This window comes from Lagopus leucura, unplaced genomic scaffold (genome assembly GCF_019238085.1).
Source record: "Lagopus leucura isolate 7727_CA_CO unplaced genomic scaffold, USGS_WTPT01 Super-Scaffold_100052, whole genome shotgun sequence".
Lineage (NCBI taxonomy): Eukaryota > Metazoa > Chordata > Aves > Galliformes > Phasianidae > Lagopus > Lagopus leucura.
Window position 1 is genome coordinate 5039 of NW_024962298.1, and position 25609 is coordinate 30647.

Genomic DNA, 25609 nt, shown 5'->3' on the forward strand with positions numbered 1-25609 from the left:
AAGGCTGCGGGGTGACCTCATTGCAGCCTATCAATACCTGAAGGGAACCTACACCCAGGAGGGGAGTAAACTCTTCAAAAGGGCTGATAACAGCAGGACTAGGGGAAATGGTTTTAAGTTGAAGGAGGGAAGATTTAGGTTGGATGTTAGGGGGAAGTTCTTTACTAGGAGAGTGGTTAGGCCCTGGAACGGGCTGCCCAGGGAGGTTGTGGATGCCCCGTCCTTGGACGTGTTTAAGGCCAGGTTGGACGGGGTCCTGGGCAACCTGATCTGAATGTGTATGTTTGGTGGCCCTGCTAGGCAGGGGGGTTGGAACTACATGATCCTTGGGGTCCCTTCCAACCCGGGTGATTCTGTGATTCTGTGATTCTGTGACTCTGGGCAAAGGTGAGATCAGGGGGCTGATAGGTAGGGAAGGTGCTTTGGGCCCTAGGCAGGGCAGCGGGTGTCAGTGTGTGGCAGGAGCCATGCAGCCACATGTGCAAGCTGCCTGGGGAGCTAAAAATGGATAAACAGTCGCTGACTGTCCTCTTGTGCTAGGGCACAGCACCTTAAGCGTGTCTCAGTTCCCAAGCCAGCAGAGAGCATCTGGCTTCACACAATAAAGCAAATTGGAAATTTGGGTCTTGAGTTGCAAGGAGACATCAAGCTGAGATTGAAATTCTTCTATCTAAATGGAAATCAGCATCGCTTCTGCCATCAGGGAGGGATCACCTGCTCCACTCTCCACATGGCAGAGACCGCAGGCATAGCAGCTGCACTTCTGAATGGATGGCAGAGCTGGGGGGAGGACATTCCACATGCTAAGAATCCTGCAAGCGTATGAAAATCAGCCCCCACTACAGAGTGACCCAACCTGGTGCCGTTACATGCCTTGGTAACAGACAGACATTTACTGTAGTTGGCAAGACAGGAATGAGACATATTCTGATGAAAGGATCTTGCTGCTAATGGCCCTGAGCAGGACCAGCCCCGCGGGGACAATTATCACAACACTGATAGCAGGAGCAGCAACTGCCTGTGAGAACTGCCAGAATTACCATACAGTCTGCAGGCAGGCAGGGCCACAGCCACAAAGCCCAAAGATGGATTTTGGAGAGACCTTCAACTAAGTGGGGCCCTCTGGAGGACTGCACTGAGGACACCCCTGTGCTTAGTCTCTTGTCTACTCTGGTGTATGATGTGCTGCTTTCTGTAGTAAAACCAGAAGCCACATTCCCTGCAACAAACTGCAGGAGACACAGCTCCTCCCCTCCTCACCCACCCAGCAGCTCCCCTCCAGCTGACAGCTCTCTGCGCATGCTGTCCTCCAGTGTCACAACCAAGACTACAAACCTTCCCAGAGCAAGTGATAGGAGACTCTGACTCTCCCATGCTTCCTTCACAGGCAGTTGTATGCCATAGCTGGGAGTCACACCTTCCTCACTTTCCCTGGTGTGAGCCTGATGGGTACGTTCTGCAAAGTCTTCAAGTGACAGCAGTCAACATTGCTGAGCATGTGCACGGTCCATTCTGCCCTCTGAAGCATTTCTGTGTGCTCTGACAGGACACTTTTCCCCTTTTGCTCTCTCAAGCCAAGGGTGGGGGTTAGTCATTGGCAGCCCATCAGTATCCTTTGGAAAGGCTTCACCAGAGATGCTGCAATCCAGATGGCACCTGGAGCTCTGGTTAAATGACCTTCACAGGACAAGAGGTCTTGCTGCCTTCCAGAGACCAGACTGCAACACCTCCCGCAGCCTACAGTTTGCAGAGCAGGCTATCAGCCAGGGCAGCCCACGGTGGTGATGCAAGGCTGCATCTCAGCCCTTGTGAGGCACAGTTACAAGGGACAGAACAGACGGCCATGGGCAGGGGAGGGTCAGACAGCCTGCATGTGTAGGAAGTAAAGGGAATTCCACGCAGCACAGAGCCTGCAGTCTGTACCATAAATAAGGAAGGAGGGGGTGCTCAGATGTCAGAACACAACGACAGCGCTTGCACACATGCAGATAGCAACGCTGCACTGCGCCTGTGCAGGGGCTGCACGACACTTCATGAGAAACCAGGACTTGCCACTAACACGCATGCCATAGATCAGGATGTCGTGAGCACACAGAGGCAACGCTACACCACACGGAGCACCCATCCATTGCATGTGTGGTAAATTGGAGACTGCCTTGTGTGCAAGTGGCCAGTTGGGCAGACTGTGCTCCTCGGAGAGAGACAGAGGCAAGTGTGAGCAGCAAGTGGGGCAAAGAGGTGAAAGAACCTAGCGTGTAAATAGGGCCAGGCTGTGTACCGCCAGAGAGACAGCACTGAGCACGGGCATAAAACCAGACGAGCTGCGAATGTGCCGAGAGGTAACCATTAATGCCTACAGTAAATCATGACATGCTGTGCATGCGCAGAGAGGCTGTAATGCTGCATATGGGCAGTAAATCACAGTGCACTGTATCTGCACAGCAAGCCTACCCCGAACACAAACAGCGAGAGAGGACGTGCATGTGCAGAGAGCTGCTGGTCCCACGCCGGCACAAAGCAGGGCTTGCTGTGCACTGCCATTTAATGGAGAAAAATTCAGCATGCATACTTTTATCCTGGAAATGAAAGGCTCGTAGCTGCACGGATCACCAGGCTGAGCAGGGCGTGAGGGACAGTGCCCCAGGCACCACGTGAGGACACGCTGCCAATGCATGAGATGAGGGTCAACGGGGAGATACTGCATGAGATAAAAGAGGAAAGGAGCACGGTCATATCACTGTGAAAAAAGGACCAGATTTAGGGTAACATGAAAAGAGCTTAAACAGCAAGCAAATTCAGCTGACGCCCCCCAGAAAAGGAAAGAGATTCAAACATACAGACTTCTGAGGCTCTGAGCAGGTTCTGAAGGAAATCCAGCTTCAAGATAGGAAGGCAAATGGAAACGATTTATCACAGATACATTCTGTCAGTTTAATTTAATGATCTTCTCTCATAAGTAACTTCTTAGACAAGATTATGCAGCACATTTAGGCTGGTTGGAGAAACAGGAACCAGTTTCCAATGACGGGAGTGGTGGGTATGGTTACAGTGGAGGAACCAGCTAATCAAGTAAATGATGGTTTGTATTAACAAGGGTGTCTCTGAGTGAAGAGGTATTTCTAGGATTTTGTCTCCACCCCTAGTATTGGAGTGACCCCATGAATACCAACAGCAAACAGTTCAGGGATGAGAGTGAGGCTAAGTTTTCAAGAAGGACAGAGCTGCACCAGTAGCAAGGCACTGGGAAGATCTCACCCACAAGATCTGCCCAAGCATGCTGCTTTAAAGACAGCCTACCCCAAAACTGTGTAAAGGACAGAACTCATCACAAGTGTAGACTGAAAATTAGGTGGAAGCATATGAGCACAGATGTTTTGGGACAGTTTCCAAAGAGGGCAGCAGGAACAAGAAACTGCTTTGAGATGATGCTGGGGAAGTACACCAAAGGAACTGAGCAAGGGTGGTCTCTGAGTCAGGAGCTGAAGCTGCCCCTTGCGTCAAACATGCTGGTCTCCACGAGATTTGAAAGGAGGCATTCAGCCGCACCATGTGTGTGCCATGTGTGCACAACACGTGCTACGCTGCACGTTTTGCTGGTAGCCTGCAGGGGTCGGGAACAAATTTCTCCACTCTGCTATAAACTTTGTCAGCTGAGGTTTTGTTTGATCCTTCTCCTGCAGCACTGGAGATTGCCGTGGCTGGAGACAGGACACGGCACTGTTCTCAGAAACATCCAAGCAACTCAGGCATCACTGATAGGGCTGGGGTTTAATCTAATCACCAGGCTTAGGTTTAACAGCACTTCTGCAGGCCAGAGAGGCAGGGAGGGGGGGCATTGATGATGGACAACTGCCTACATGGGTTTTACTCAAACCCACAAGGATCAGCTATTGGTGTTCAGGAGCCCTGAGGGCTCGTGCTGGGAAAGGTGATGAAGCTCACATCAAGCCTGACCCTAACCAAACCGCTTCATTTCTAGCAGGCAAGGGATACTGCGGATGCTAACAGAGTTTCAGCAAACATTCCCATTTCCAAGGAAGGCAGGTTCAAATTCAGCCCTGAATCAACCCTTCACAGCTCTGGGATGCCTTCCTCCTGCAATGCTGTGTCTTTTGGCCAGCAAAGGCCTTTGCAGGAGCAAGCACAGACCCAAGCTGGCCCACAACCAGGCAGAGCAGTGTGGGGCTCCAGGGCTGTGCAGCTCCAACCTGACCTCTGTGCAAGATCACGCTCCCAGCAGCACTAATCCAATTACGAAACAAACTTCTTTCCTTCATTATCACGGCCTACAGCATGCTACAGCAGTTTGGAAATTATGGAGGGCTTAGCAAGGAACTAGAGATCAGGCAATGAATGGCAGAGCTGTTTCACTAACAGGGAGGAAGGATGGAGAACAGAGGCAGCTGCAGGGTGTGGGGGATTGCTGGGACAACAAGTGGGTTGGGAACTGCTACAAAGAAAGGTCTCTTGACCACCTTCACGCCCTCAGTGGGGTTAATCTCAAAGCCACATCAGGCTGCTCGGGTCATGAATGGGGATCCCCTGTCACTACACTATCCCTGTTACACATCTGCCCTTCTATTATTTCCCAACAAAACTCATTTCACTCACAGGAGAGCAAAAACAGGGCTAAGTCCCTGTATGGCAACTGCTGAGTCACGGCCTGAACCTCTGATTGATCACCTGAGGTGAGCCATGAGTCAGCCAGAGGAGCACAGGTGAAGGCAATTCACCTGTGCTACCGGAAGGGGTGGAGCCAGGCTCCACCCCTCCTGGACCTATTTAAGAGCTGGCTACCAGAGGGGAAGGATCTCTTCTGGAGATCCTCCTCTTTGATATCTTCTAGTGAGCTCAACCCAAGGGTAAGCTCTTCTACTTATTCTCTTTTGTGATCCCTGTTTGCTTTGCCTTACTCTTTTGATTATATTGCAATTATAACATCTTGGTTATACAGTCCCGTTGGAAGATTCAATCCATCTACATTTTCTGAGAAGCGCCTGAGGATCACAAAGAGAGGATGCAACAGTATTCCAGAGCCAGAGCCATGCTCAGAGCAATATACTTTCTGTGGGAATCCCTAAACGAGACCCCAGATGTGCAGGACCTGCATGGATCTGCTCGATTTGAGAAGCTCAGGTCCAAACCCTGACCAGGCTGGCTTGGGGAAGCTGAGCATCGCTCCATCCTGAGCATCTTCCTGCAGGCCATCAGGCCAAACAACGCAGGCAAAATCCTCCACCACAATCAGGCTTTTGAAGCAAGAGCCAAAAATCCCCAGGGCAAATGAGAGGAGGGGAGGGCCAGAAGCTACATGCCTGTGAGTGTCCATCGAACACCAGCCTAGTCACACCTTGTCCCGATTTTTAAGCCTGACCCAGCTGCTCTCTGTTTGGCAGGGACACCTAATATGCAGCCAGGCTGCATAGGTGGGATTTCACTGACAGGACACAAGCTCGCTGGTGCAGGCAGCTGCCAGCCACTTTGTTCTTTGCCACCGTTTCTCAAGGGAGAAAAACAACTCAGAATACATGGTGAAGCTCTCCTGTGCTTTTCTTCCCTGGTTGCATGGATTCAAGTAGCCTCTGCTTTACTTGCCAGTCACTAGGAAGGCAGTAGCAATACAAAGCAAGAGCCTGTTAAAGCATTTTCAATGCAGCTAGGGCACCTAAGAGCATCTCTGCAGATGCATTCCAGCATCTCCAACCCTTTTTGCATGCTCTGGTACTCACAGAAGCAGTTCCAGGAGAAAAACCCTCCAGCCAGAGTCGCTCCATCCCCACTGGACAAGGTGCCTCGTTGGGCTGGGGAGAGGCAGCCAGGGCTGCCAGCAGCTGAGCACTGCTGTAAGGAGACACTGAGTGCCCGAGACAAACTCAAACCACAGCCTTTTAAGAAGTGGTGGAGGCTGAACATCGGGGAACAAAGTACCATGGCTTCTGCAGGCCTCATGCAGCACACAGCCTGTGCCCCCACAGAAGCTCAAAGCCACGATAGGCCATTGAAGCAGCAATTCCTCAGCTATGGATTGAGTGTAGAAAATGTCAGAGCCTGTACAAAGTCCTCATGGTCCCACGGACCATCTCCACCCTCCCAGCAAAGCAACAGGATCAGCTTTGTCCTGGGAGCATGTAACTTCAGACATAGGAAGAAGAGAAACAACCTGCCCCAGAGACAGGGTGTCTGGAAGACAAACAGGGCTAGAGCCACTACACATCCAGGGAAGAGGACAAACCTGGGAAATTCAGGGATTTTGCCTAAGGTTTACAAGAGGTAAAGAAAAACAAGCCAAGGAGCCTCAAGAGCATCCCCCTCAGCCCGGCATAACAGGCAAACCCAGCTTACTGCCGCCCACAAAGGGTCTCAAAGACACACTCAGGACACGAAAGCTGTCTTTTGTCCCGTGTCACTGATGACTGTGCTGAACTACTCAGTTCTCTGTACATGAGAATGAGAAATGAAGCAATTTTGCTTAGTAAAATCCCCTCCCTGCTGTTTAGCAGAGTTTTGTCATGCCAGCTCCCCACCCAGCTTTTGGGTTGAGGGTACAGAGTCCCTGCAGAGCAGGTGACCGTGCATCCATCGCTTTATTAGGCAGTGGTGCTGCATGCGCGGCTCTGACCAGTTACTATGTACATTTGGCAAATGAAGGCAAGGAGCACCAAGCACCCACACGGGTGGGAGCCCCAGCAGCCTCCCCCTCTGTGCCTCACTGTGACAGCACCAGCCTCCTCACCAGCAGGCACAGGGCATCCTCTCTGTCACTCAGGACGTGGGCAGAGCCAGGTGCCCTCAGGAGACATCCCAGGATACTTCTTCCCCCCTTTACTGCACCTTGCTCCCTTCATGTCCTCTCCGGGGCCCCAGTTCCAGTCCTTGCTTCCCAAGAGGGGGAGGGCAGCACATGGATGCTCCCACTCAGCTCCTTCTCCCTGCCACCATCCCAGCAGGCACACTGACACACAGGAACCCCAGGTGAGAGCATGACGAGGGGTCTAGCTGCCAAAGTCCCCAGTAACACCATCTGTGCCCAGCTCGCTGCTCTGGTGCCCATCCACTACAGCAGCTTTCGGCCCTGCAGACAGGCCACCTTCAGGTCCACACAGCTTCGAGCTCGGCTCGTGCGTGGTGACAGCTATAGAGTGCGGATAGCCACCGGGTAAAGCAAGGACATGTGCTCAGCCCCCTTGATGGGCAGCTTGCGGCTGGCGTAGTGATGAATGATCTCTGGCACGCTGTCAAAGGGCGGGCTGTGCTGACCCAGCACGTACTTGTTCTCCTGGGTCCGGGATAGTTTCATGTGCATGAAGCCCTGGCTGCTCCTGTGAGGAAAGACAGAGGCAGGGTTAGAGGAGACAGCAGTCCCCAGACCCCCACCCCTGCAGCCATGGCCCTTCTCACATCGCCCTCCGGTCCTGCAGCTCTCAGCCCAGTGGGAATAAAGCCCTTCTTACAGCCACCCCAGCTCACACAGCAGTCACACCAGGAGGCGTCAGGCTGGTGCATCCCCTGCCTTGCTGCAGTAAAGCAGGATTTCCTCCTTCAGGCTGTGCCCCCCTCCCTTTACCATCACTGCAGGCCCCATAAAACCCGCTCAGCATAGCGAGGCCATTTCCCGGCACAGCACAGGCACTGAGCCACACGCGGCTGCGCAGGCAGATACTGCCACGAGCTCTGATTCCAAGTGACGGGCTAATGGCCCTGTTGCTATTAATTTGCGTCTCTGAGGAGAGCCACAGCCTGTCTGCAGCGTCTGGAATGCACATTACAGCAAAATATTGATGACTTAAAAGCAGACAGGACCTCATCAGCAATGCTGAGCCGTATCCAGTGCTGTGCAGGCCAGTCCCATCCCCCCAGCTGGAGACAGTGCCCATAATGGACAGAGCAGCTGCATTAGCAGAATCCATTTAGGAGCTGAGAAGCAGGGAGCCAACCCCACCGGGAAAGGGGTTGTGTCTGGGGCACACACAGGGCTCAGTACAGGGTAAGTGCTGGAGGAGAGCTGCCACACAAGGTCCATTGCGGGGTGGGTTTTGCCCCAATTGCTCCCTAGGTTTATGTTGCAAGCTCAGAGATGTGACCAAGACTGGAAATGCTCAAGGGAGCACACTGAAAAGCCAGCAGAGTCACAGCCAGCAGCTGCTGCAACCTCTGCACCATGCAACGGGCACAGAGAGCCTCCAGCCTCCACACCACAGCTTCAGCTGCCTCCAGGAAGGAATGAGCTGCCAGTGACTCATCCTCTGAGCAGTTAATACAGCATAATCCTGCCCACAGCACTCTGAGGGGCAGCACAGCCAGAGTGGTCATGACAGGGTTAAGCCTCCCAGCTACCTGGCAGGCTCCTGCTGCTCTCTTTTGTGCACATTTTCCTTTAAGGCAACACAAAATGACTGGGGATCAGCACCAGAGCTCCACTTTCAGATCATCTCTTCAGTCACTCCCCCTTCCTCGAGAAAAATAGTTTTTTTTAAAAAAAAAAAAAAAAAAAAGAGAAAGAGAGATAGATGCAGGCAAGCAGCTTAGAGCTATATAAAAAGCATCCCAAGGGATGTTCCTTGAAAAGGCTCTATAGAGAAAGGCAACGCAGTAAAAATCACATTCCTGAGACTGTGCGGTCTCTGCAGATGAAGATCTTGGACACTGCCTGACCAGCTCTTGGATGGGATGCAGCCTCCTGTGGGCAGAAGCACAGAGCTGCAAGGCTACGTCCCACCCACGTGTGCCATTTGAGAAGGGCATTCTTGCCACGAGACTCAGGGAGAAAAAATCCAAAGAGATGACTGAATTGTAGGGAAGCTGTGAAAATGGGGAAATACACAGTATCAGAGCTTTTCAGCTGACCTGGGGGGTAGCCACGCTGGAGAGGGAGGGAGTCCCACCAATCCCGATGCCACCTCTCAGACACATGTAATGGCTTACTGGTGGCTGAGAGGACATCTCATGGCCTCCAACACCGCTCACCAATCAGCAGAAGCTGTTGCTTCAGAAGAGCTCGCCCCAAGGCAAGGAAACATTACTGAGAAAACTCAAAAATCAGTAAAAATTCCGACAAAGAAATGAAAGCGATGAGCTTTTGCAAGAGGTTTGCTGTCTGATCTAAAGGCTACAAGCACAGAAGGAAGCACAGATACATTTTTTTTTTTTCCAGATAAACATCTGCCCCACTTTGGTGCTGAAGGCAGAAATAAAAAGAAAAAAAAAAAAAAAGGAAAAAAAAAAAAGAGATGGAGAAATCTAATTCACAACTGTGGCACTGGAAAATAAACAGGGGAGGCTGAATCTGCCAGGTAGCAATACAGGTACAGAGACCACTGGGAAAATATTGGGTATATTGAGAAAAGGGTAGGGACACCTGGTCTGCCATCAGGCAGGGATGACTGAAGTGCTCAATACTTTTTTCCTACGTGCCAGGAAGAGAGCTAATGTACTAGCCCTGCAGAAGGACAAGGAAGTATTTGCTAATCCATCATCATCTTCAGGACAGAAGCAGCTTTATTTTTGCAGGTTCAGATTGCCCCAAGACTCCCCAAGGAGCTAGGAATGGAGCTCTGTGCACGTACCTTGATGCTTCATGCAGCTTTGGCTCTCAGAGAAAGTGGAAAATTTGGGGAAGGTACAAAGATCCCCTCCTGACCCAAGCAGAAACCCAGCCATGCTGTGGGAGCGAGGCTTCCCTGCTGAGAAATCAAAGCAGCACAGTGCCCTCTCTACCACACGGCTAAGGAACGGCTTCAGCGTTTAAGAGGGCTGGGGAAGAAGGGCTGGGGACATTTCCATAAATAACAGGATTGTACAGACTTTATTTTCTCATGAAATTCAGCTACAAAAAGGGGCAGCAATAAGCCAGAGCTGGAAGCTGTAATCACACACATTCAAGTGAGTAATAGGGCACATCATTTTATCTGTCTGAGGGATTATGAGCACTGCCAAGGGGAAAGCAGCATGCCTCTAGCTCTGGAAGTCTTCCCAAGAGACGCTTCTGCCAGACACCAAACCAAACGTCAAAAGCCTGTGCCACCCCACAAAGAAAGGCAGATCTCGTATTCCAAAGCCCTGCTGTTGTCCCCGAGCAGCCTTGTGGAGTGTGCTGTTCCAAGCCCCCAAAGCACTGGGGGTACACGCACAGCATCACCTCCGCTGCAAAGACAGCACAGCACGGCCCCAGCTGCAGCCCCCCAGGTTGCACAGGTTCACTCACTTCAAGGAGAGGGAGAAGTCGTTCTTGCTGGTCTCGCTGTTGCGCACCAAGTAGCTGGCCTCCTTGCAGAGCCTCAGCAGCGTCTCTGCGTCCGTCCGGCTGATGGCCCCATGATACCAGCTGCGGGGGGGAGAGGGACTTGGCTACATGCATGCTTCAAGCAGCACAGAGCCTCGTGGCAGCAGTGACGCCAGTCCCCATGCTGGGGGTAAGGGGTGCGGGTGGCAGAGGGTGCCAGGGGGCAGGGGTAGCCTAAGGAGGGCAGCGGGGACAAGTAGGAGGTGGCAGAAACACAGTGCTGGGGAAGAAAGTGAGGGGAAGACAGCGATGGGGATACAAAAGAGCCGCCTGGAGAACAAAAGAACTGAAAAAGAAAGAAAACTGAAAAGAACACCTGGATACAAAAGAACTCACCACTGGCTCTCCAGGGGCAGCGCGGGGTCAATCCTCTCCCCAAGGAAGGGACCAGGCTCCGTGCTCAATGCCTTGGTGCTCTTGAGGCTGCTGGTACCATGTCTGAGGGCAGCCCTAGCCTTCTCCTCTCTGCAGGGTGAGGTGCGGCCATAGCCCAGCCCCTCTGATGGCCCTGCAAGACAGACGGACATCACAGCGGTGGCAGGGACAGTCTGACAGACTGCAAACAAACCCAGCTCTCCCCATGCAGAAGAAGGCTGCAGAGACAGCCAGAGCCATGCCAAATCACACTGGGTCCCTCTCACTGCCCCGTCCCCATACGAGGACAGCACAGGGCAGCTCCATGCAGCATCCACCCCCAAGACTCAGTGCAGAGCGGGGTTCTCACCATGCCCCAGTCCCTGGAAATATTTTCCAGTGAGGTTTCATAAGCTCAGAGAGCTTACGTGTGTTGCTAATGTAACGAGATTCGGTGGTTGCAGCATACAATTAGGCATCCCCATCAAGAGAATTAGTACTGAGAGGCTCTCCAATCTTGAAAAGAAGAAAAGAGGAGTGAGGAAGATGGAGCTGAAGGAAGAAGCAGGAGGGGGATTAACCAAGATGTGCCCTGGGGACCCAGCCTCCCACTGAATGTTATTTCCGTGCAAGATGATTTCAGCATTAATAATATTGTTTCTCCCTCCTCCAGAGAGTTCATTATTGCTCCCCTGCCAAGTGAGCCCCCTCGCACAAATTACTTATTGATCGGCAGAGCTGCTGGCGGATGCTGCTGCAGAGCACAACTGCCCCAAGGGTGGGTGTGCCGGACCTGGCCCTTGGGATAAGCTTCCCTGTTCACCAATGCAGTTTTTTCAGTCCTCCGCAAACATCTCAGCTCAAATTTCCTCAGGAGGAGCTGAGGAACGAGGTGCTCAGGCCATGCCTCTGCAGAGGTTCAGCTTTTACATGGGCTTGCCCTTGCCTGTAGCAGCTGGCTAGAGGCTTCAATTTCAACTCATCACCTTAAAAAATTGGGGCAATCATTAAAAAGTCAGGCAATCAGAAGGCTGAAGCACTTGCTAGCAGCACAAAGTCATCATATTAGAGGCTCAGAAGAAATACATAGTATCTGTCAGAGAGCAGCAGAGGCATGCACATGATTAAACAGGATATTAAAAACAAGTCCCCGGGATGGAGAAGACATCCTTCAAGAAGCTCAAGTCACCCCCAGACAGGGACAGTAGAAAATAACACGTAACTCCGTCGAGATAAACTTAACACAACAAAGCGAGTCAAAATGAAAATGAGCGTTTGTGTTGCTTAAGCCAGGAAAAATGACAAACCGATGTCTTCAGAGCGACTGCAGGGATAACAAATGACAGAGGAAGGAGGTGGCTGTGCAGCACACAAATTAGTTCTGCGTGACACCTGCATTTATCGTACAAAGAGAAGCGGGAAGTTTTCCATTAGGCCCTTCTCCTTCTGGGATGAGCTGCTTGTGGCCTCACCAGGAGGGCATGTGGGGCAGCCACACTGCTGCAGGGTGTCCCTGCGAAGCAACATCGGCCGTCACACACAACCTCGTGGGGAGCCAGCAGGGTCTGTATGAAGCTCTGCAGGGATCTGGGTAATTGCAGACAAGGAAATCAGATGTCCGCAGCTGGCATATCACAGCATCCATCAGGAACAGCCTTAGTGACGCACGGGTGGGCACAGCATGCTGCAAAGTCACGTCTCACACATTGGTCTCATGTAAGCAAGGCCAGCCCAGTCCGGACCCACCAGCCTGGGTGGGTCCTGACAGAAGCCCTTTAGACGATGCTCTTGTAAAAAACCTTACTGCAGAACAAGGTCATTAAAAAATTAATAATGGGTCAAAAGAGAAGCCGCAGTCATTGGCTGCCGTAAGTGAAATGGCCAGCAGAGCTCAAGGAGAGTTTAGCAGGGGCTCTGCCTCCCAGCATGCACAAAAAGGGCTCTGCAGAAAGGCAAACCTGAGATGACAAAGCGTGTCTGGGAGATGGAGCTCTTCAGGATAGTGAAAGCAAGAGCTGGGAATCCAGAGGGATCTCCTGCCACTGAACAGCAAGGCAGGGAAACGACAGGTGAAACAGAGTGATGCTGAATGACAAAGGGATGCACCTGGGGAAAAAATAACCCCAAATTTCAGTGGTGAGATCTGAATAAGCTGGTATCGTGCCCATAAGGGGGTTGCATATTAAGAGTCACAGGAAAACATCAACTAAATGCTCAAAAAGAAAAGCTAAAAGCGGCCATCAAATGCTGGGAATTTGGAGGCAAAGAGGAGGGAACAAAACAGTCAATAATAACTGCCACTGAAAAATCCCCCGGTGCAGCTCGACCACCGCAGGCACAAAGACATGTAACCAGAGATGTGGAAAAGGCAAGGACAACATGTGTGTCCTGCCCAGGACGGGCAAGCCAAGGAGGAAGAGGAGGAAGAGGAGGAGGAGTGGGGGGGGGGGGGGGGGGGAGAGGGGACCTGCAGAGCGTGGCACAGTGCTGGTAGAGTCCCAGCAGGCATCGGCCGAGCCCCCCCGGACCCCAGCTGTCATGCGACACCCACCGTTGGCATCTTCGTAGCTCTGCGAGCCGTGCTGCGGGGGGACGGAGGCATTGGCCTCACTGTCCGGGGGGGGTTTCACCGCTGTCGAGCTGTCCCACCGGTGGCGGCCACGGCAGGTCTTTAATGACCTTGATTTCAACTGGATACAAGGAGGGGTGAGGGAGGGGTAGGAAGAGAGAGAAAGAGAAAGAGAGAAACAGAAGGCTTAGAAAAAAAACGTCAGCAACACCAGACCTCATGAGAAAAACAGCAGCTGTAAGGTAAAGACTGAATTCCCAGGAGCCATGTGCTGGCCAAGGGGACCCACAGCCACCACCAGCAGAGATGGGGCTAAGGGAGGTGACAGGAGGAAGAGGGGTGGAAGGGGAAAGGGTGCTGGCTGCCCAGACAGGCATCCAGAACCAGCAAAGCTCCAGGTGACAGCCAGGATCCTGTAGGACGAGCAGTCTATGATGAGGTGGCTGGAGGCAGTCTGCAGCAGCAGGGAAGGGAGCGCAGATGCAGCTCGCAGTGGATTAGCCCAGTGCTGGTACCACTGTGTCTCAACGGGGGGACCAGCAGGGAGATTCCAGCATCTCAGGATGCTCCTGAGATCCCACACACATGCCAAGGAATGGCAACTGGCTTTGCCATGCATTAATTCCTTCCAGACTCAGAGCCAACCTGGAGCATCCTGGGCAGCATCTATGCATGAGCCAGATGTACGAATGCACCTCCTCCACCCAGGGGCAACGGGCAAATCCCCTACACAGATACCTCAGCACAAATCCAGCCCAATTGAATCCTCAGCTCAGGGTGCCAGGACCCAAATCCCAGCCACTCACAGGGACAATCAGACACCAGTGTCACATTCACTCAAAAGGTGAATCACTCCCAAGCCCCAGCCTCCACGCCTCTCCACTGCCATCACAGGCTCATGCCTTGTGCACACCAGCAGCAGCACAGACACACTGCTGCAAATTCAAATGCATCTTAGATAAGAGCGTGGCAATTAGCCAGTGCTGGCAATGGAGCCAACACTAATGCACAGCATGGATTTCCTCATTAACAAACACAAACACAATCGATCCCGCAACATGGATAAACAGGTCAGGGGGATGGACGTTCGTCTGGCCAAAGCCTGCCAGGGACAGCCCAGCCCTCCTTCCTGCAAAAGGTGATCTCAAGGAAGCAGAGCTCTTCCTGGGCTGGAGATGGAGCCCTGGCCCTGTAACTTGGGGTGGGAGACGGGAGTCAGCTGGCACCAGAGATGCTGATCAGTCAGGCAGTCGGAGATGGCACTGGATAGGCTGCCAAGGCAGCTCCATCCACCAGCCCCACACAGCCTGGCTGCCACAAGCCTTGCTGAAGACAAACAGCCACTGTGCAAGTGAAACATCACTCCCTGAGACACAGAAATGCAGAAGCTGACACCACCATCCCAGCTTCCCCACTACAAAATGCTACACGGCATCAGTAGCTGCTTCTCAAAACTCCAGCTGCCTCCATCCCAGCTCACCTGCAAAAGCTTTGGAGATCCTCTCCTTCTTCCACTCCCAGGGCTGGTCGTACTCCTCCGGCGGCCGCTCATCATCCTCAGGCAATCGAGATTCCCTAGGCCTGGGGCAGGCAGGGCGGTCAGTGTCCACATCCAGCCCTCCAGAGATGGGCTCATAAGGAGTGTCGTAGAGGTGAAGTGGCCGGGTTGGAGCCTCCCGTAAGCCTTTCTGGCGGATCTCTAGCAGAAAATGGAACAGAATGTGAGCTTCTCACTTGGTCACAGTCCCCAAAACCAGACAAGAGCTTGGTTTCACCTGAGGGTGATGTAGGGTGGGAAGCACAAGTGACAGAGAGGGCCCAAACCTCCAGCAACTGCCTGTCACAAGCAGCTCAGCTGCCAGACAGCAGGGTCCTGAGCAGTTACCAGCATCAGTATACCTGCTCTCCCCACAGTGCAGTGTTTAACTAAATGTCCAACTCTTGAGCAGAACAAAAATCTCTCCACAGACACAATAAGACTCCTCGTTGATGCTGATTCTTCCAAGAAAGCAGCAATGTCCTCCAAAAGCTGCACGAGCTTTACAGAAACCATTTGCTCCAGAGAAACCACAGGACAGGAAAGCAGAGCCAGAGCCTGGAGCATGCAGCCCTGCGTGCACTGCAGCAGTCAGAGCAATGCCTCTGGGAGCACGTGCTCTCACCTCGCCTGCTTTCAAGCCATAAACAAAACCGTGGGGGACCCTGCTGCTGCAGCAGACAACAGCACGCTCTGCAACAGCCATAACCAAATTAAATAGCTCCCACATCCATCTTGCTCTGTGCCAGACCCATCGAATGTCATGTCTCTCCTGGCTCAACCTCACGAGCAGCACTGCAAGCAGAAGTGTTGAGGGGCCTTTAATACTCATGTAGCCTTTACAAGTGCTCTGTCTGTGGCCAACCTATCACGCATGTAAATCTGTGAAAATCTGGCTGCAAAGCAGCTGTGCTCCTCTGTAGCCATCCCCCGGATTTGGTGGCCACCCCTGCGAGACCTGGTGCCAGCAGAGGCTGCAAGGAACAGAGCAGTGGCCACCAAATTCACAGAGCAGCAGGAAATGGAAGAGTGCAGTGGTCCTTGCACAGAACTTTCCACCTTACCAGCCATCATCTTCTGGGCTTCGTACGGTTCCATATATCCATCGTTCTCTGTCACCTTCTCCATCCCTGCCTGGCTACCAGCCACCTGCGCAGCATCAAAGGGGTCTGCATAGTCCTCCAGGACAGCCAGCTGGAAAAGGGAAGGACGGGAAAAAGGTTAGGCCATTCCCTGCCTTTCCAAGGGACCAGCTGAAGCCCCTTCAAATGTCACCACCTCACCATGAGGAGCACCCAGAGCAGCAGCCAGGACCTCAAGCTCCATGGGGACAGATGAGCCTCCAAGTTCTGGCAGCAGGAGCCATGGGTTGCTGCCACTCCACCTGTCCCTTTTGTTTTCCTTTTGGAGGAAGGCTCCAAGTGGGCTCTGCAATCCTGCAGAGCAGGTGCTGGCAGCCTGTAGCTTTCCAGGCACCCGCATGAGACTCTCAGCAGTGGAAACGCTCCAGCCTTTGTCCCAGAAGCTGGGCCAGAGCCAAGCAGAGCAGAAGGCAGCCCAGCCTCCTCTGTTAGCATTGGCCTGGCACCAGCAAAGCCACTAGCGCCCATACAGATGCCCCAGCAAGGTTGTTTCCAAAAGTAAGGCTCTCAGCTTGGCCATGTTTTCTGAGGCAGCCTGAGACCCAGTTCAGGGAAGCTGGCAGGCACTGGTGAAACTGGGAGCTCACTGGTTATTTGTCAGGGCTGCAGGCACATCTGTAGGCATCTAGGTGTCTCTTAGCAAAAGGACTACGAGCAGCCTATAGCTTCCTCTCTTCCTTCTCAGGCCCCATATATCACAAGTGATGCAGGAGGGGACCCCCAAGCAACCAAGAGTCACCAGGAAATAGAACCAGGAGCCTCCTGGGTACGATTTCACAAGGAAAACACAACAAGCTCAAGGTTTGTCCTCACGGGTGCAATCTGCCACTCCACCACAGCCAGTGGCAGAGCCAGACTGCTCTTCGATTAATGGGTTTAAAACAAAACACCTCTTTCCTCCTTCCTGTGAAAAGTGACAATAGCCTGGAGCAACAAAACACAGCAGGAAAAAGGGACAGGAACCGGAGTTATAAACACCCCCACAACTCCTTGGTGTCTTGTCCATCACCCATCTCCCTCCAGGGCTCCTAGGGCAGCTTCAGCTCATCCAGGGGCAGCTCTCCCACAACCAGCATAGCATCACCCCCAGAGCAAACCCCAGCAGTCATCAGGGAACATGCAGCTGCTCAGCGGCCCGCAGTCCCTGGGAGGTTCTGTGCCATCAGAGGCACCATGCCCAGCACTCCCTCACTCCCTGCTATGAGCTCTCTGGCTCCACAGTGGCAGCAGGGTCAGGAAGGGGTTGCCTGCTTGTTCCTCTGCCAAACCCGCCTGCATCACAGCCTGCCACAAGCCCCATTTCCTAGATGTGTTTTACTAGATAGCCTGACACCTGGCTTGCTGCTGGCACTGCTCCCGGAGCCTCCCTCTCCCACCCCATCAATGCAGAGCAGACTCAGACGAGATAGGACACCGGCACAGCAGCTCAAATGCTCTTCCACATGCAGCACCTTACACTGGAGCCACTCTGAGTTATAACTTCACCGCTTCATTCTCTCCTTTGGGTGCAACATTTCCCTAATTTTACCTCTAGGACCTTTTCCCCAGGGGAATCACCCCACAGCTCAGCTTTTAGCAAGCACCAAAGCCAAACCCAAAAGCAAAACAAACGCTGGCCATAGAAGAAGGGCCTGGTTCCCTGCCCCAGGAGCCGGACACGGTTGCACCCAGGGCACAGGAGGTGTGGGGAGCCCGGGGCGAACAGCACAGCATCTCACAGGATGACTCAGTTGAGAGGCTCTGGCAGGAAAGACACACGCCCAGGAGTTTCCTGGCCAGCCATTCCCACACGCTGCGGTGCTGACCTTGTGCTCCCAGCAAAAGCTTTGCATCAGAAGCATCACATCTCAGGGCTGACCCTAAGTATGTTGGCAAACCTGGAGCCACACATGCCCGTGTGGTGGTCTCTTGCCCCCGTTGGGATGGCCCAAAGGGGAGATCTCACAGCAGACAAGAAAGGTGTCACCTGGGCTCAGGCAGGGTGGTGCCATGAGGGGGTCCCTCACTAAGTCTCACGTGCATCGAGGGAAATCCTGGCAATGCTGTTCCTCGCATGGCACATCTCAAGAGTCTGAGACACATCTCAAGAATCTGTCCCATGCTCAAGCTGTGGGGGATGGAGCACAGGGACCAAGCAGAGGGAGGAGGATCTGTGCCGGTCCCCACCACCCCCGGAACATTTGATAACGCAACATGAGCTGCTGAACGTGCCCTAAGCACGTCATCACAGGATGCCACCCATCCCACAGACTGCACAAAGCTATGACGATCCACCCGGTGCCATGTGCTTCAGGACACCCTGACACAGGCACCACAAGCGTGAGCAAGCTTCCAGCAACCACCCTCAGTCCTCCTGGGCCACTTCCACAAAGGACACAGTGAGCAACCCAGCCATGCTGCAGGCAGGGAACCCTCCCACCACTCAGTGCAGCAGATGGGAGCTGGAAAAGGTGCCTGAGCCCAGCAGAAGGTCTCCCTGTGGTAGATGCTCCACTGCTCCTCCAGGGAAATGGCTTTAGCTTTAACGGGCTTATCTCCAGCTTACCTAGCCCTTCGAGCACTGCCTCCATCCATCATGAGAACCCTAAAAAATGAGAAACCTCCTCCTCATCAAGAGGGAGGATCCGGTGATAGCCTCACCACCGCCTGCCTGGGTGATGATGAAGGACATCCTCTGGACCCACGCTGCTACCTGGGCTTCCCCAGCCGCCTCCGAGCCCTTGGCTCTTTGCTGCACTTTCCAGCCTCTCACTGCACTCCAATGGATACAGACCAGTCCCTGGGCTGCAGCACCTCACGTCCCTCTGCCATCAGGAGGAAGAACCCCCCGGAGGCCCCAACAAACCGAAGCCCTGCTCTGCTGCGGGCAGCTCGTGGGATCACAGCTGAACGGGCCCCGCCGCAAACCTTCCAATAGCAATTATGCACTAAGAGCAACTTCCCGGGATCCACCGGCGACAACTTGTTTGCCTGCATCCAGCGTTCCCCGACCGGGTTTCGCTCGGCGCGCGTTTCCACGGCGTGTCAGGCGACGCCCGCGACTGTTCTATCAACAACTCCCTCCTTCCCTTCGGCAGGCCGATCCGCGAGGAGTTCTCCCGGCAGGCCCCATCCTGCAGCACCGCCGGGCGCCCGCGAGCCTTAATTCGCACGGTGCCCCGTCGGACTCTCGCCCGCTGCCGCGGGTTCGTCCCTGGCGCCGTCTGCGTGCCACCGGCCCGGGGACCGCTCTCGCCTCCTCTCCATCCCCAGCTCGGAGGCGGCAGACAAAGAGGCACGGCCGCTTCCCGACAAAGCAGCTGGCATGGGCCGGGCAGGCCCCGGCAGGCTCACGGCGCTGCGGGGAAGGAGGCCCGGGGAGGGCGGCCCGGCACCGGGGAGACGTCCCGAGCTCCGCGGGTCGCCTCCGCAGAGACGCCAGCGCCGGGAGACGCGGAGAACCCGTCGGAGACGCGCCAGCAGCCCTCGGGTCCCGCCGCGGCACTCACCTCCTGCGGCGGCTCGTCGGGCGGCTCGGGGCCGGCGGGGGGCGAGCCGGGGGCGGCGGGGGACGGCGCGGGACAGGCGGGCGGCTTCTCGGCCGCCTCCACCTTGATGAGCCGGTGCTTGGGCGAGACGTAGCGGGGCCCGTCGGGGGCGGCGGGAGGCGGCACCCCGCTGTACGGGTCCTCGAAGTCGCGCTCCTTCTGCAGGCGGTACGCGGCCACGATGTCGGGCTGGGCCGAGGCCAGCGGCTCGGCGGCGCCTCCCGGCGGCGGGGGCGGCTGCGGCGGCCCGGCGCGGTAGTCGGGTTTGGGCGGCGCGGGCGGCGCGGGCTTGGCGCTGCGGAAGCCGAGGTGCTCGCGGAGCCAGCGGGCCATGGTGCCCACGCACTGCGGAGCTCCGCCGCCCGCCCCGGCCTCAGCCCCGGCCCCGGCCCCGGCCCCGCCGCCGCGCTCCGAGCCGGCCGCCGCTCCGCTCAGCAGCATCGGCGCCGGCGGACTGGGGGCGGCCGGGGCGGCCCGGCCGGGGGGGGGGGAGCGGGGAAGGCGGCCGAGGGAGGCGGCCAGTGCCACCTGCCGGAGCCGCGGCGCCGACTGCTCCGAGCGGGGCTCCGAGCTGCGCTCCCGGCTCCCCCCCCCTCCGCTCCCCGAGCCCGGCTCCCACCGCGCCCCGCCCGCTTCCCCCGGGTCCGCCCCGCACCCCCGCCGCCCGGCCCGCCCTCCGCGGGGCCCGCCCCGCCGCCACCCGGCCTGCCTTGGCGCCGCGGGCTGCTCCCGGGGCTGGCTGCTTCCCCCCAGTTTGCCCCCGCTCTCCTCGGCGCGGGAGAGAGAGGAGGAGAAGGAGAAGTGGGAGCAGCTTGAATTGTATGGGAAGGCTGCGCTGAGTGGTGCCCGTTCTCTGGAGAGGCTGTTTGGATAGCAGTAGCGCACACTGCTTGCTTCTAGCATAGAAACCCCGCCAGATCCCCAACCAGACAGCACCCAACAATCCACATTAGGAAATTCAGAGTGTATCTGCGTTCAGAGAATATGGGATACAAAAGACTTCAGGAGGAGAAAAGCTGCCTGCCACACACAGGTTGAGCGCAAGGCTCAAAGCATTTGAGGTCAGGCACTCGCTAAATCCTGGCCAATGGAGATGATGAAATAGTTATTACAATACAGAAACAACAGAGGTTCTCAATCTGTCTGTCCAGCGGTGGGAATGAAGCAGGATTCAGAGCTGATGGCACATGAGTGACAGCGCTTCCACTGCCTGTCAGTAGCCAAGGAGGATGTTCAGCAACATCTGCCACCAGTGGCTCTCATTCAGTCCTCAGGCTGGCAAAGCATGCACTCTGCATCCTCTGGGAGGTGGCCAAGGAGGGACCAGCTTGCAACGGCTGCTTTTTTAAAAATAGCACCATGCTGGAGGAATGATAGTGGCTGTTCCTTCCCATCCCACCCTGCTGCATCTCTCCTTGGTGAGGTGGCCGCAGGGGCATCACAGAGGAACGTCCCGGAATCCACCTGAGCCTTCAGCTTTGAGCAGTGTTGGCTTCCCCTTCTTAAGGGAGGAGCCCAGAGCAGCTCGACAGCAGCACAGTGTGTGGGGTGAGGAGGGCAGAGCTGGCTGGGAGCCCCTCAGGGGACGCTGGGAGAGATCTGAAGGGGGCTCTGAGCTCTGCACCCCACATGGCTCAGCACAGGCGCGGGCTGCTCGTATTTTTTCTGCAGTTGTGACAAGACACAGGCGACATCTCTCCATTCTTGGCAGTGTGTGGCTCTAAGAAGCAGCTACAGATTTCTGCATTTGCACTGCCAAAGCTGAGCTCCATCTGCGTCTCGCTGCAGCTGATCTTGCTCCAATGCCCAAAGTGTTTGTATCCATTGTCTCTGATGCATGTTGGGACGCAGGGTTGATGCCTGCACCACAGCGATCAGCCCTGGTGCCACATCCGTGGCCTTGATGCCACTCCATCTGCGAGGCCACGTGGCCAGGCCCTGTGACAGATGGCTGTCATGTAGTGTTGCTCGTGCAGGACTTGGCAAGGGGCACAGAGCTGACAGATGGGAGAGGACCAGGAGCATGCGTGTGTGCCAGACTCAACATTTTGTCTGCTCCCTCATGCAGCCACGGCAAGGAGCGCCTGGCAGGATGCTGCCTTGGGCCCCAGGGAAGATGGCAGTGGAGCCACCATTTGCAGCCTTTGGCTGGGAGGTGAGCACTTCACGGTGGCGCAGAAGTGATGTTTGGTTCACAGGGTACTAAAAGAGGTGAGATGGGAAGGCATCTTAGCAAGGTCTTGGTGGGAGCTCTGCTCCCATCCTCTGTTTTCTGCCATCTGCCTCCATCTCAAGAGGATCCAGGAGCTCTTCCCTGTTGCCTTTGGGTCGGGGCTCACAGCACAGCCCTTTCTCTCATCATTTCCTGTGTAAATGCTTCCCAAGCAGGTTGAAGCATGCACCAGGAAGAGAAAGCCAGGTAAAGCCTTCTGGGCCCCCGCCAGCCCTGTGCATGCCCTCAGCCCTCATGTGCCCTCCTGGCTGATGGGAGGAGCTGCTTCAGCCGGTCTGAGCGCTCCTTAGGCTCATCTGCAGCTGGGGATGGGAGCCCTGTTCTGGTTCCTAGGCCAAAAACAGGACATGGGACCTTGTCTGGGTCTGGAAGGGCACAGGCTGCATGGTCCCTGTGGCTCACTTGGTGCCCTTCCAGTTAAAGTGGCTGCAGTCCAGCATTCTGCAGGTTCCACAGGCAACAGAAGCCTGGGCTTGGTGCCCAATTCATGGCTGTAGGATTTTGGTGACTCAAAGGGGAACATCTCTGCCCCTGCGTGCTCTGGAGGAGGCACAAGAAGAGTGGGATTCACCCACAGGTGATGTGGGGCCACCATCATCACTTGCGTCAGGCACTGAGACCAGCACCTCCCTGCATTGCAGGGGGGCATGTGGTCCTGTGAACCTTCAGGTGCTTCTTCCACAGTTTTGAATCAAAGCCCATGAATGTCTGTAGTACCTCCAGCTCCTTCTGTCCTTGGAGCCACCCTATACAGCAGAGATGACTGTATATTCACTGGCCATGCAGAGCTTCTCCTGAGCTCTTGGTACAGCAGGGGACACAAGGACTGGGAGAGGGAAGCTGCAACTCCAAAAGTGCTTCCAAGAGGCAGCCAGGGAGCCACAGACTGATAAATGACACATCTGTTCTCTGCAAATGAACAAAAACTGGCATAAGGAGCAGGAAACTGGCATCGTTAGGGGACAGATGGGTAAATATGACATACTGGGGAAGAGTCAGCACAGCTCTTTTAAAGGAGGTTTATTTCTTCCAAAGCTAGTGGCTTTCAAGGAAAAAGCAGCAGGCGCCTGAGAGAGATCCAACTGAGAGGTCACCTGCATGTCCATGAGCCGATCCGCTGACGATAGATCAGTGGAGAAGTGACACAATCTGCTAATAATACTGAATTATTCTGGGTACTGCAGATGAGTGCTAAGAATGGCAGGAGGACTTTTGAGAGCTTGAGCAGCTTGGCAATAAAGCAAGATGAAAGCCAGTGTCAGTGAAGTGACACACGTGGGGAAACCAAGCCTGACCTCAATGTCTAAAGTGATGGGCTCTGAGGCCAGGAGCTCTGACAGCCGTGAAAATATCCCCTCAGCACTCAGTGGAGGCCAAAACTGCAAAACTTCTCAGCCAAAACTGATTTGGGAAGGGTTAGGAAAAGGTAGAGAATGCGTCAGAGACATCACTGTTCTCTGGGTCAGACCCAGCTCCCCTCGTGTGGTCCTGGTCCTCCCCTTCCAAGAGTACAGCAAAACAGGAAAATGTGCAGAGAAGGGCAGCAGGATGATCCAAGGTTCCGCACGTGGGCTGTGTGATGGATTGAGGCTCTCTGGCATAGAAAAGAGAAAAATGTGGAAACTGCGCAGAGACCTGCACAGCTCAGGGGAGTGGGGAGAGAGTAGAAGATGAAGGGTAAGCATGAGGAGATGAGTCTGCACTCAGCTGCCCTCCTTCCATGGGCTGCTGCAGATCCTGCATGGTTTAAGAACAAAATAAGACAAACCTGCAGAAAGAAAGCTTTCAATCCTGCAAGTCTTTGTATTTAGACCAAGATATTTGTTCTGGGAAGGCAGCAGACAATATGGGCCCACACCACATCTGGTCAGATGCATTGCTCCTCCAAAGCAGCATAACGCAGACATCTCTGCATCTGTGCTCACACAAGCAATACAGACTCAGGTTTTCTAAGTGCATTCAGGCCACTCAGATGCTGTCTGTCCAGGCACGCAGGATATGCCCAAAGCACGCACATTTAGAAAGTGGAGCAGATCTGTTCAGACGTTTCTTGAAGCGCCCCGAACTTCCTGTCAAAATAAATCATTAAGCAGTTGATAATATCATTGAAACGATTCTAATTGACCAGAAGAAGTGTTGACAACTCATTGACAGACATCTGCCAGCAAGGCACATTGCTCTCACCCACCATGCACCTTCACCGCCCCTGCTCGCAGCGCAGACAGCCCCCAGCACATCCACGGCTGTGAGCTCCACAGCTGTGCTCTGGTGTGCCCCGTTATTTTGCTAACACTGGACGAGGTGTGGAGAGCCATGGGGAAATTTCATTTCTGCAAATCCGGGCGCTGCACCCTGGAAACTGGCCAGCAAGAGAGCTGAGTGAGAAAGGCAAGAGAAAGATGGCATCAGGAGCAGCGGGCAGTGTGCATAACACTTCTCTCGTCACGAGGTGTGGGTCCGAGGGAAATTTCTGAACATCCTCTATGTAAACTCTTTGACATTATTGTTTTCCTGTAAAATCATCATGTAGGGGCTCAAGCCCCTGAGATCTGCAGCTGTGTTTGCTGCCGGCGGGGTTGGGAAGCCAAGCCATGGGAGCATTCTGCAGCTGCCAGCTGCTTTTTCCCCAGCAAAACCAGGCTTGTGACAGGAAAACCTCTTGGCAGATGCCGGTTCAGTGGCAACAACCACCATGCAGATCTCACAGCCTCACCCAGCCACCTACTCTCACACTACCAGCCACTCTGACACTTGGATGCTCTGAGTCCTGGCACAAATTTGGGCCCTTCAGCACAAGGTCCTGAGGGCGGCAGGGAGGGCAGGGAGGAACAGCTGCATTTGCAGAATTAGCTCTGCAAAGGCACAGCAGTCTTCAAGTGGGATGGGCTGCCCAAATTCCACTCCTGGATGAACAAAGAAAGCTGGGACCAGCTGGGAGAGCGTGGATCTGAACCTGATAGCAAGCGGTAAAGTGGAATTGATTGGAGCTGCCTGCACTCATCGATCTGAGGCAGGGCAAACTAAGGAGGCAGAGCATTTGCAGCTCAATCAGCATGATAAGCCAGACAGAGGACAGTGCTCAGGAGCTGCCAGGGAACCCGAGCACCCCAGAAAGTATTAATGGGGGCTTGATTAATCCAGCTGCAGTGGCCGTGCTCATAGAACTGAATCCATCTGCACACAGATGCTCCCTGACTTTATATTGCCTAGGGGCTGTGAACTACCTCTGGCATCTTCCTCGTATCTCTTCAAAGGGCTGTCATCAGCCATCAGGGATGGGCATGGTGGACAAGGGCAAAACAGGGACCATTCCCCCCATGCAGGTGATTTTGCCAACAGTCCAGTCCCATGTTTCCAAAAGGCAGAAAATGAAGGTGAACTCTGAGGGGAATTCAGGTGGCAGGGAGGTGAGCGCAGGGCAGGCTGCCAGGCAGCAGGTGCCTGCCTGTTTTCTGCCCTCTCAGCACCACAACGAGAGGTGAAGAGGTGGCTGTGTGCAGGCTGTACATCTCTGCTGCAGGAGGAGGCTCCCACTTGCAGTGCAGACAAAGGCAGAGCAAGAGCTCAGGCTGGCAGCTGGAGCCAAGCAGACAGACATGTGGCAGCATCTATATAATGCAGGGGCGCAGCTCACTCTCCCCTGGGGTATTGCATCGCATCCCATCTCCAGCTGGATGCTGGACCTACCAGGAAAGGGCTCAGTGCGCTTTGTGTTCCCTGCAGGTCAGAAGTGACAGCTTTAGGGAATCTCTGCTCCATGCATTTTGGGCACCATTTTCCTTTCTGTCTGAAGTCAGAGCCAGGCAAGGAGATCCCAGAACACACAAAAAAAGCGCAAAATCCGCCTGTTATAACCTGTATGTTTGCCCCAAGTAGTGCTGGCAGATGGGGAAAAGAACCAAGAGAACAAAATCTTATGCCCTGCTGTGGGCTCATAAAGCCTCTTGAGAGTGTCACAGCTGAAAATT

At 54.5% G+C, this 25609-nt stretch overlaps 1 protein-coding gene across 1 annotated transcript; it reads right to left on the reverse strand.

Moving 5' to 3' along the window:
• Positions 1–6529: 6529 nt before the first annotated feature.
• SHF (Src homology 2 domain containing F) lies at positions 6530–19849 on the reverse strand. Its single transcript, XM_042885811.1, is given in 8 exon segments — positions 6530–7319; positions 10202–10321; positions 10616–10787; positions 13185–13254; positions 13256–13323; positions 14683–14901; positions 15804–15933; positions 19370–19849. Coding segments are annotated over 8 exon segments (1446 nt in total). The 3' UTR covers positions 6530–7132.
• Positions 19850–25609: the final 5760 nt, after the last annotated feature.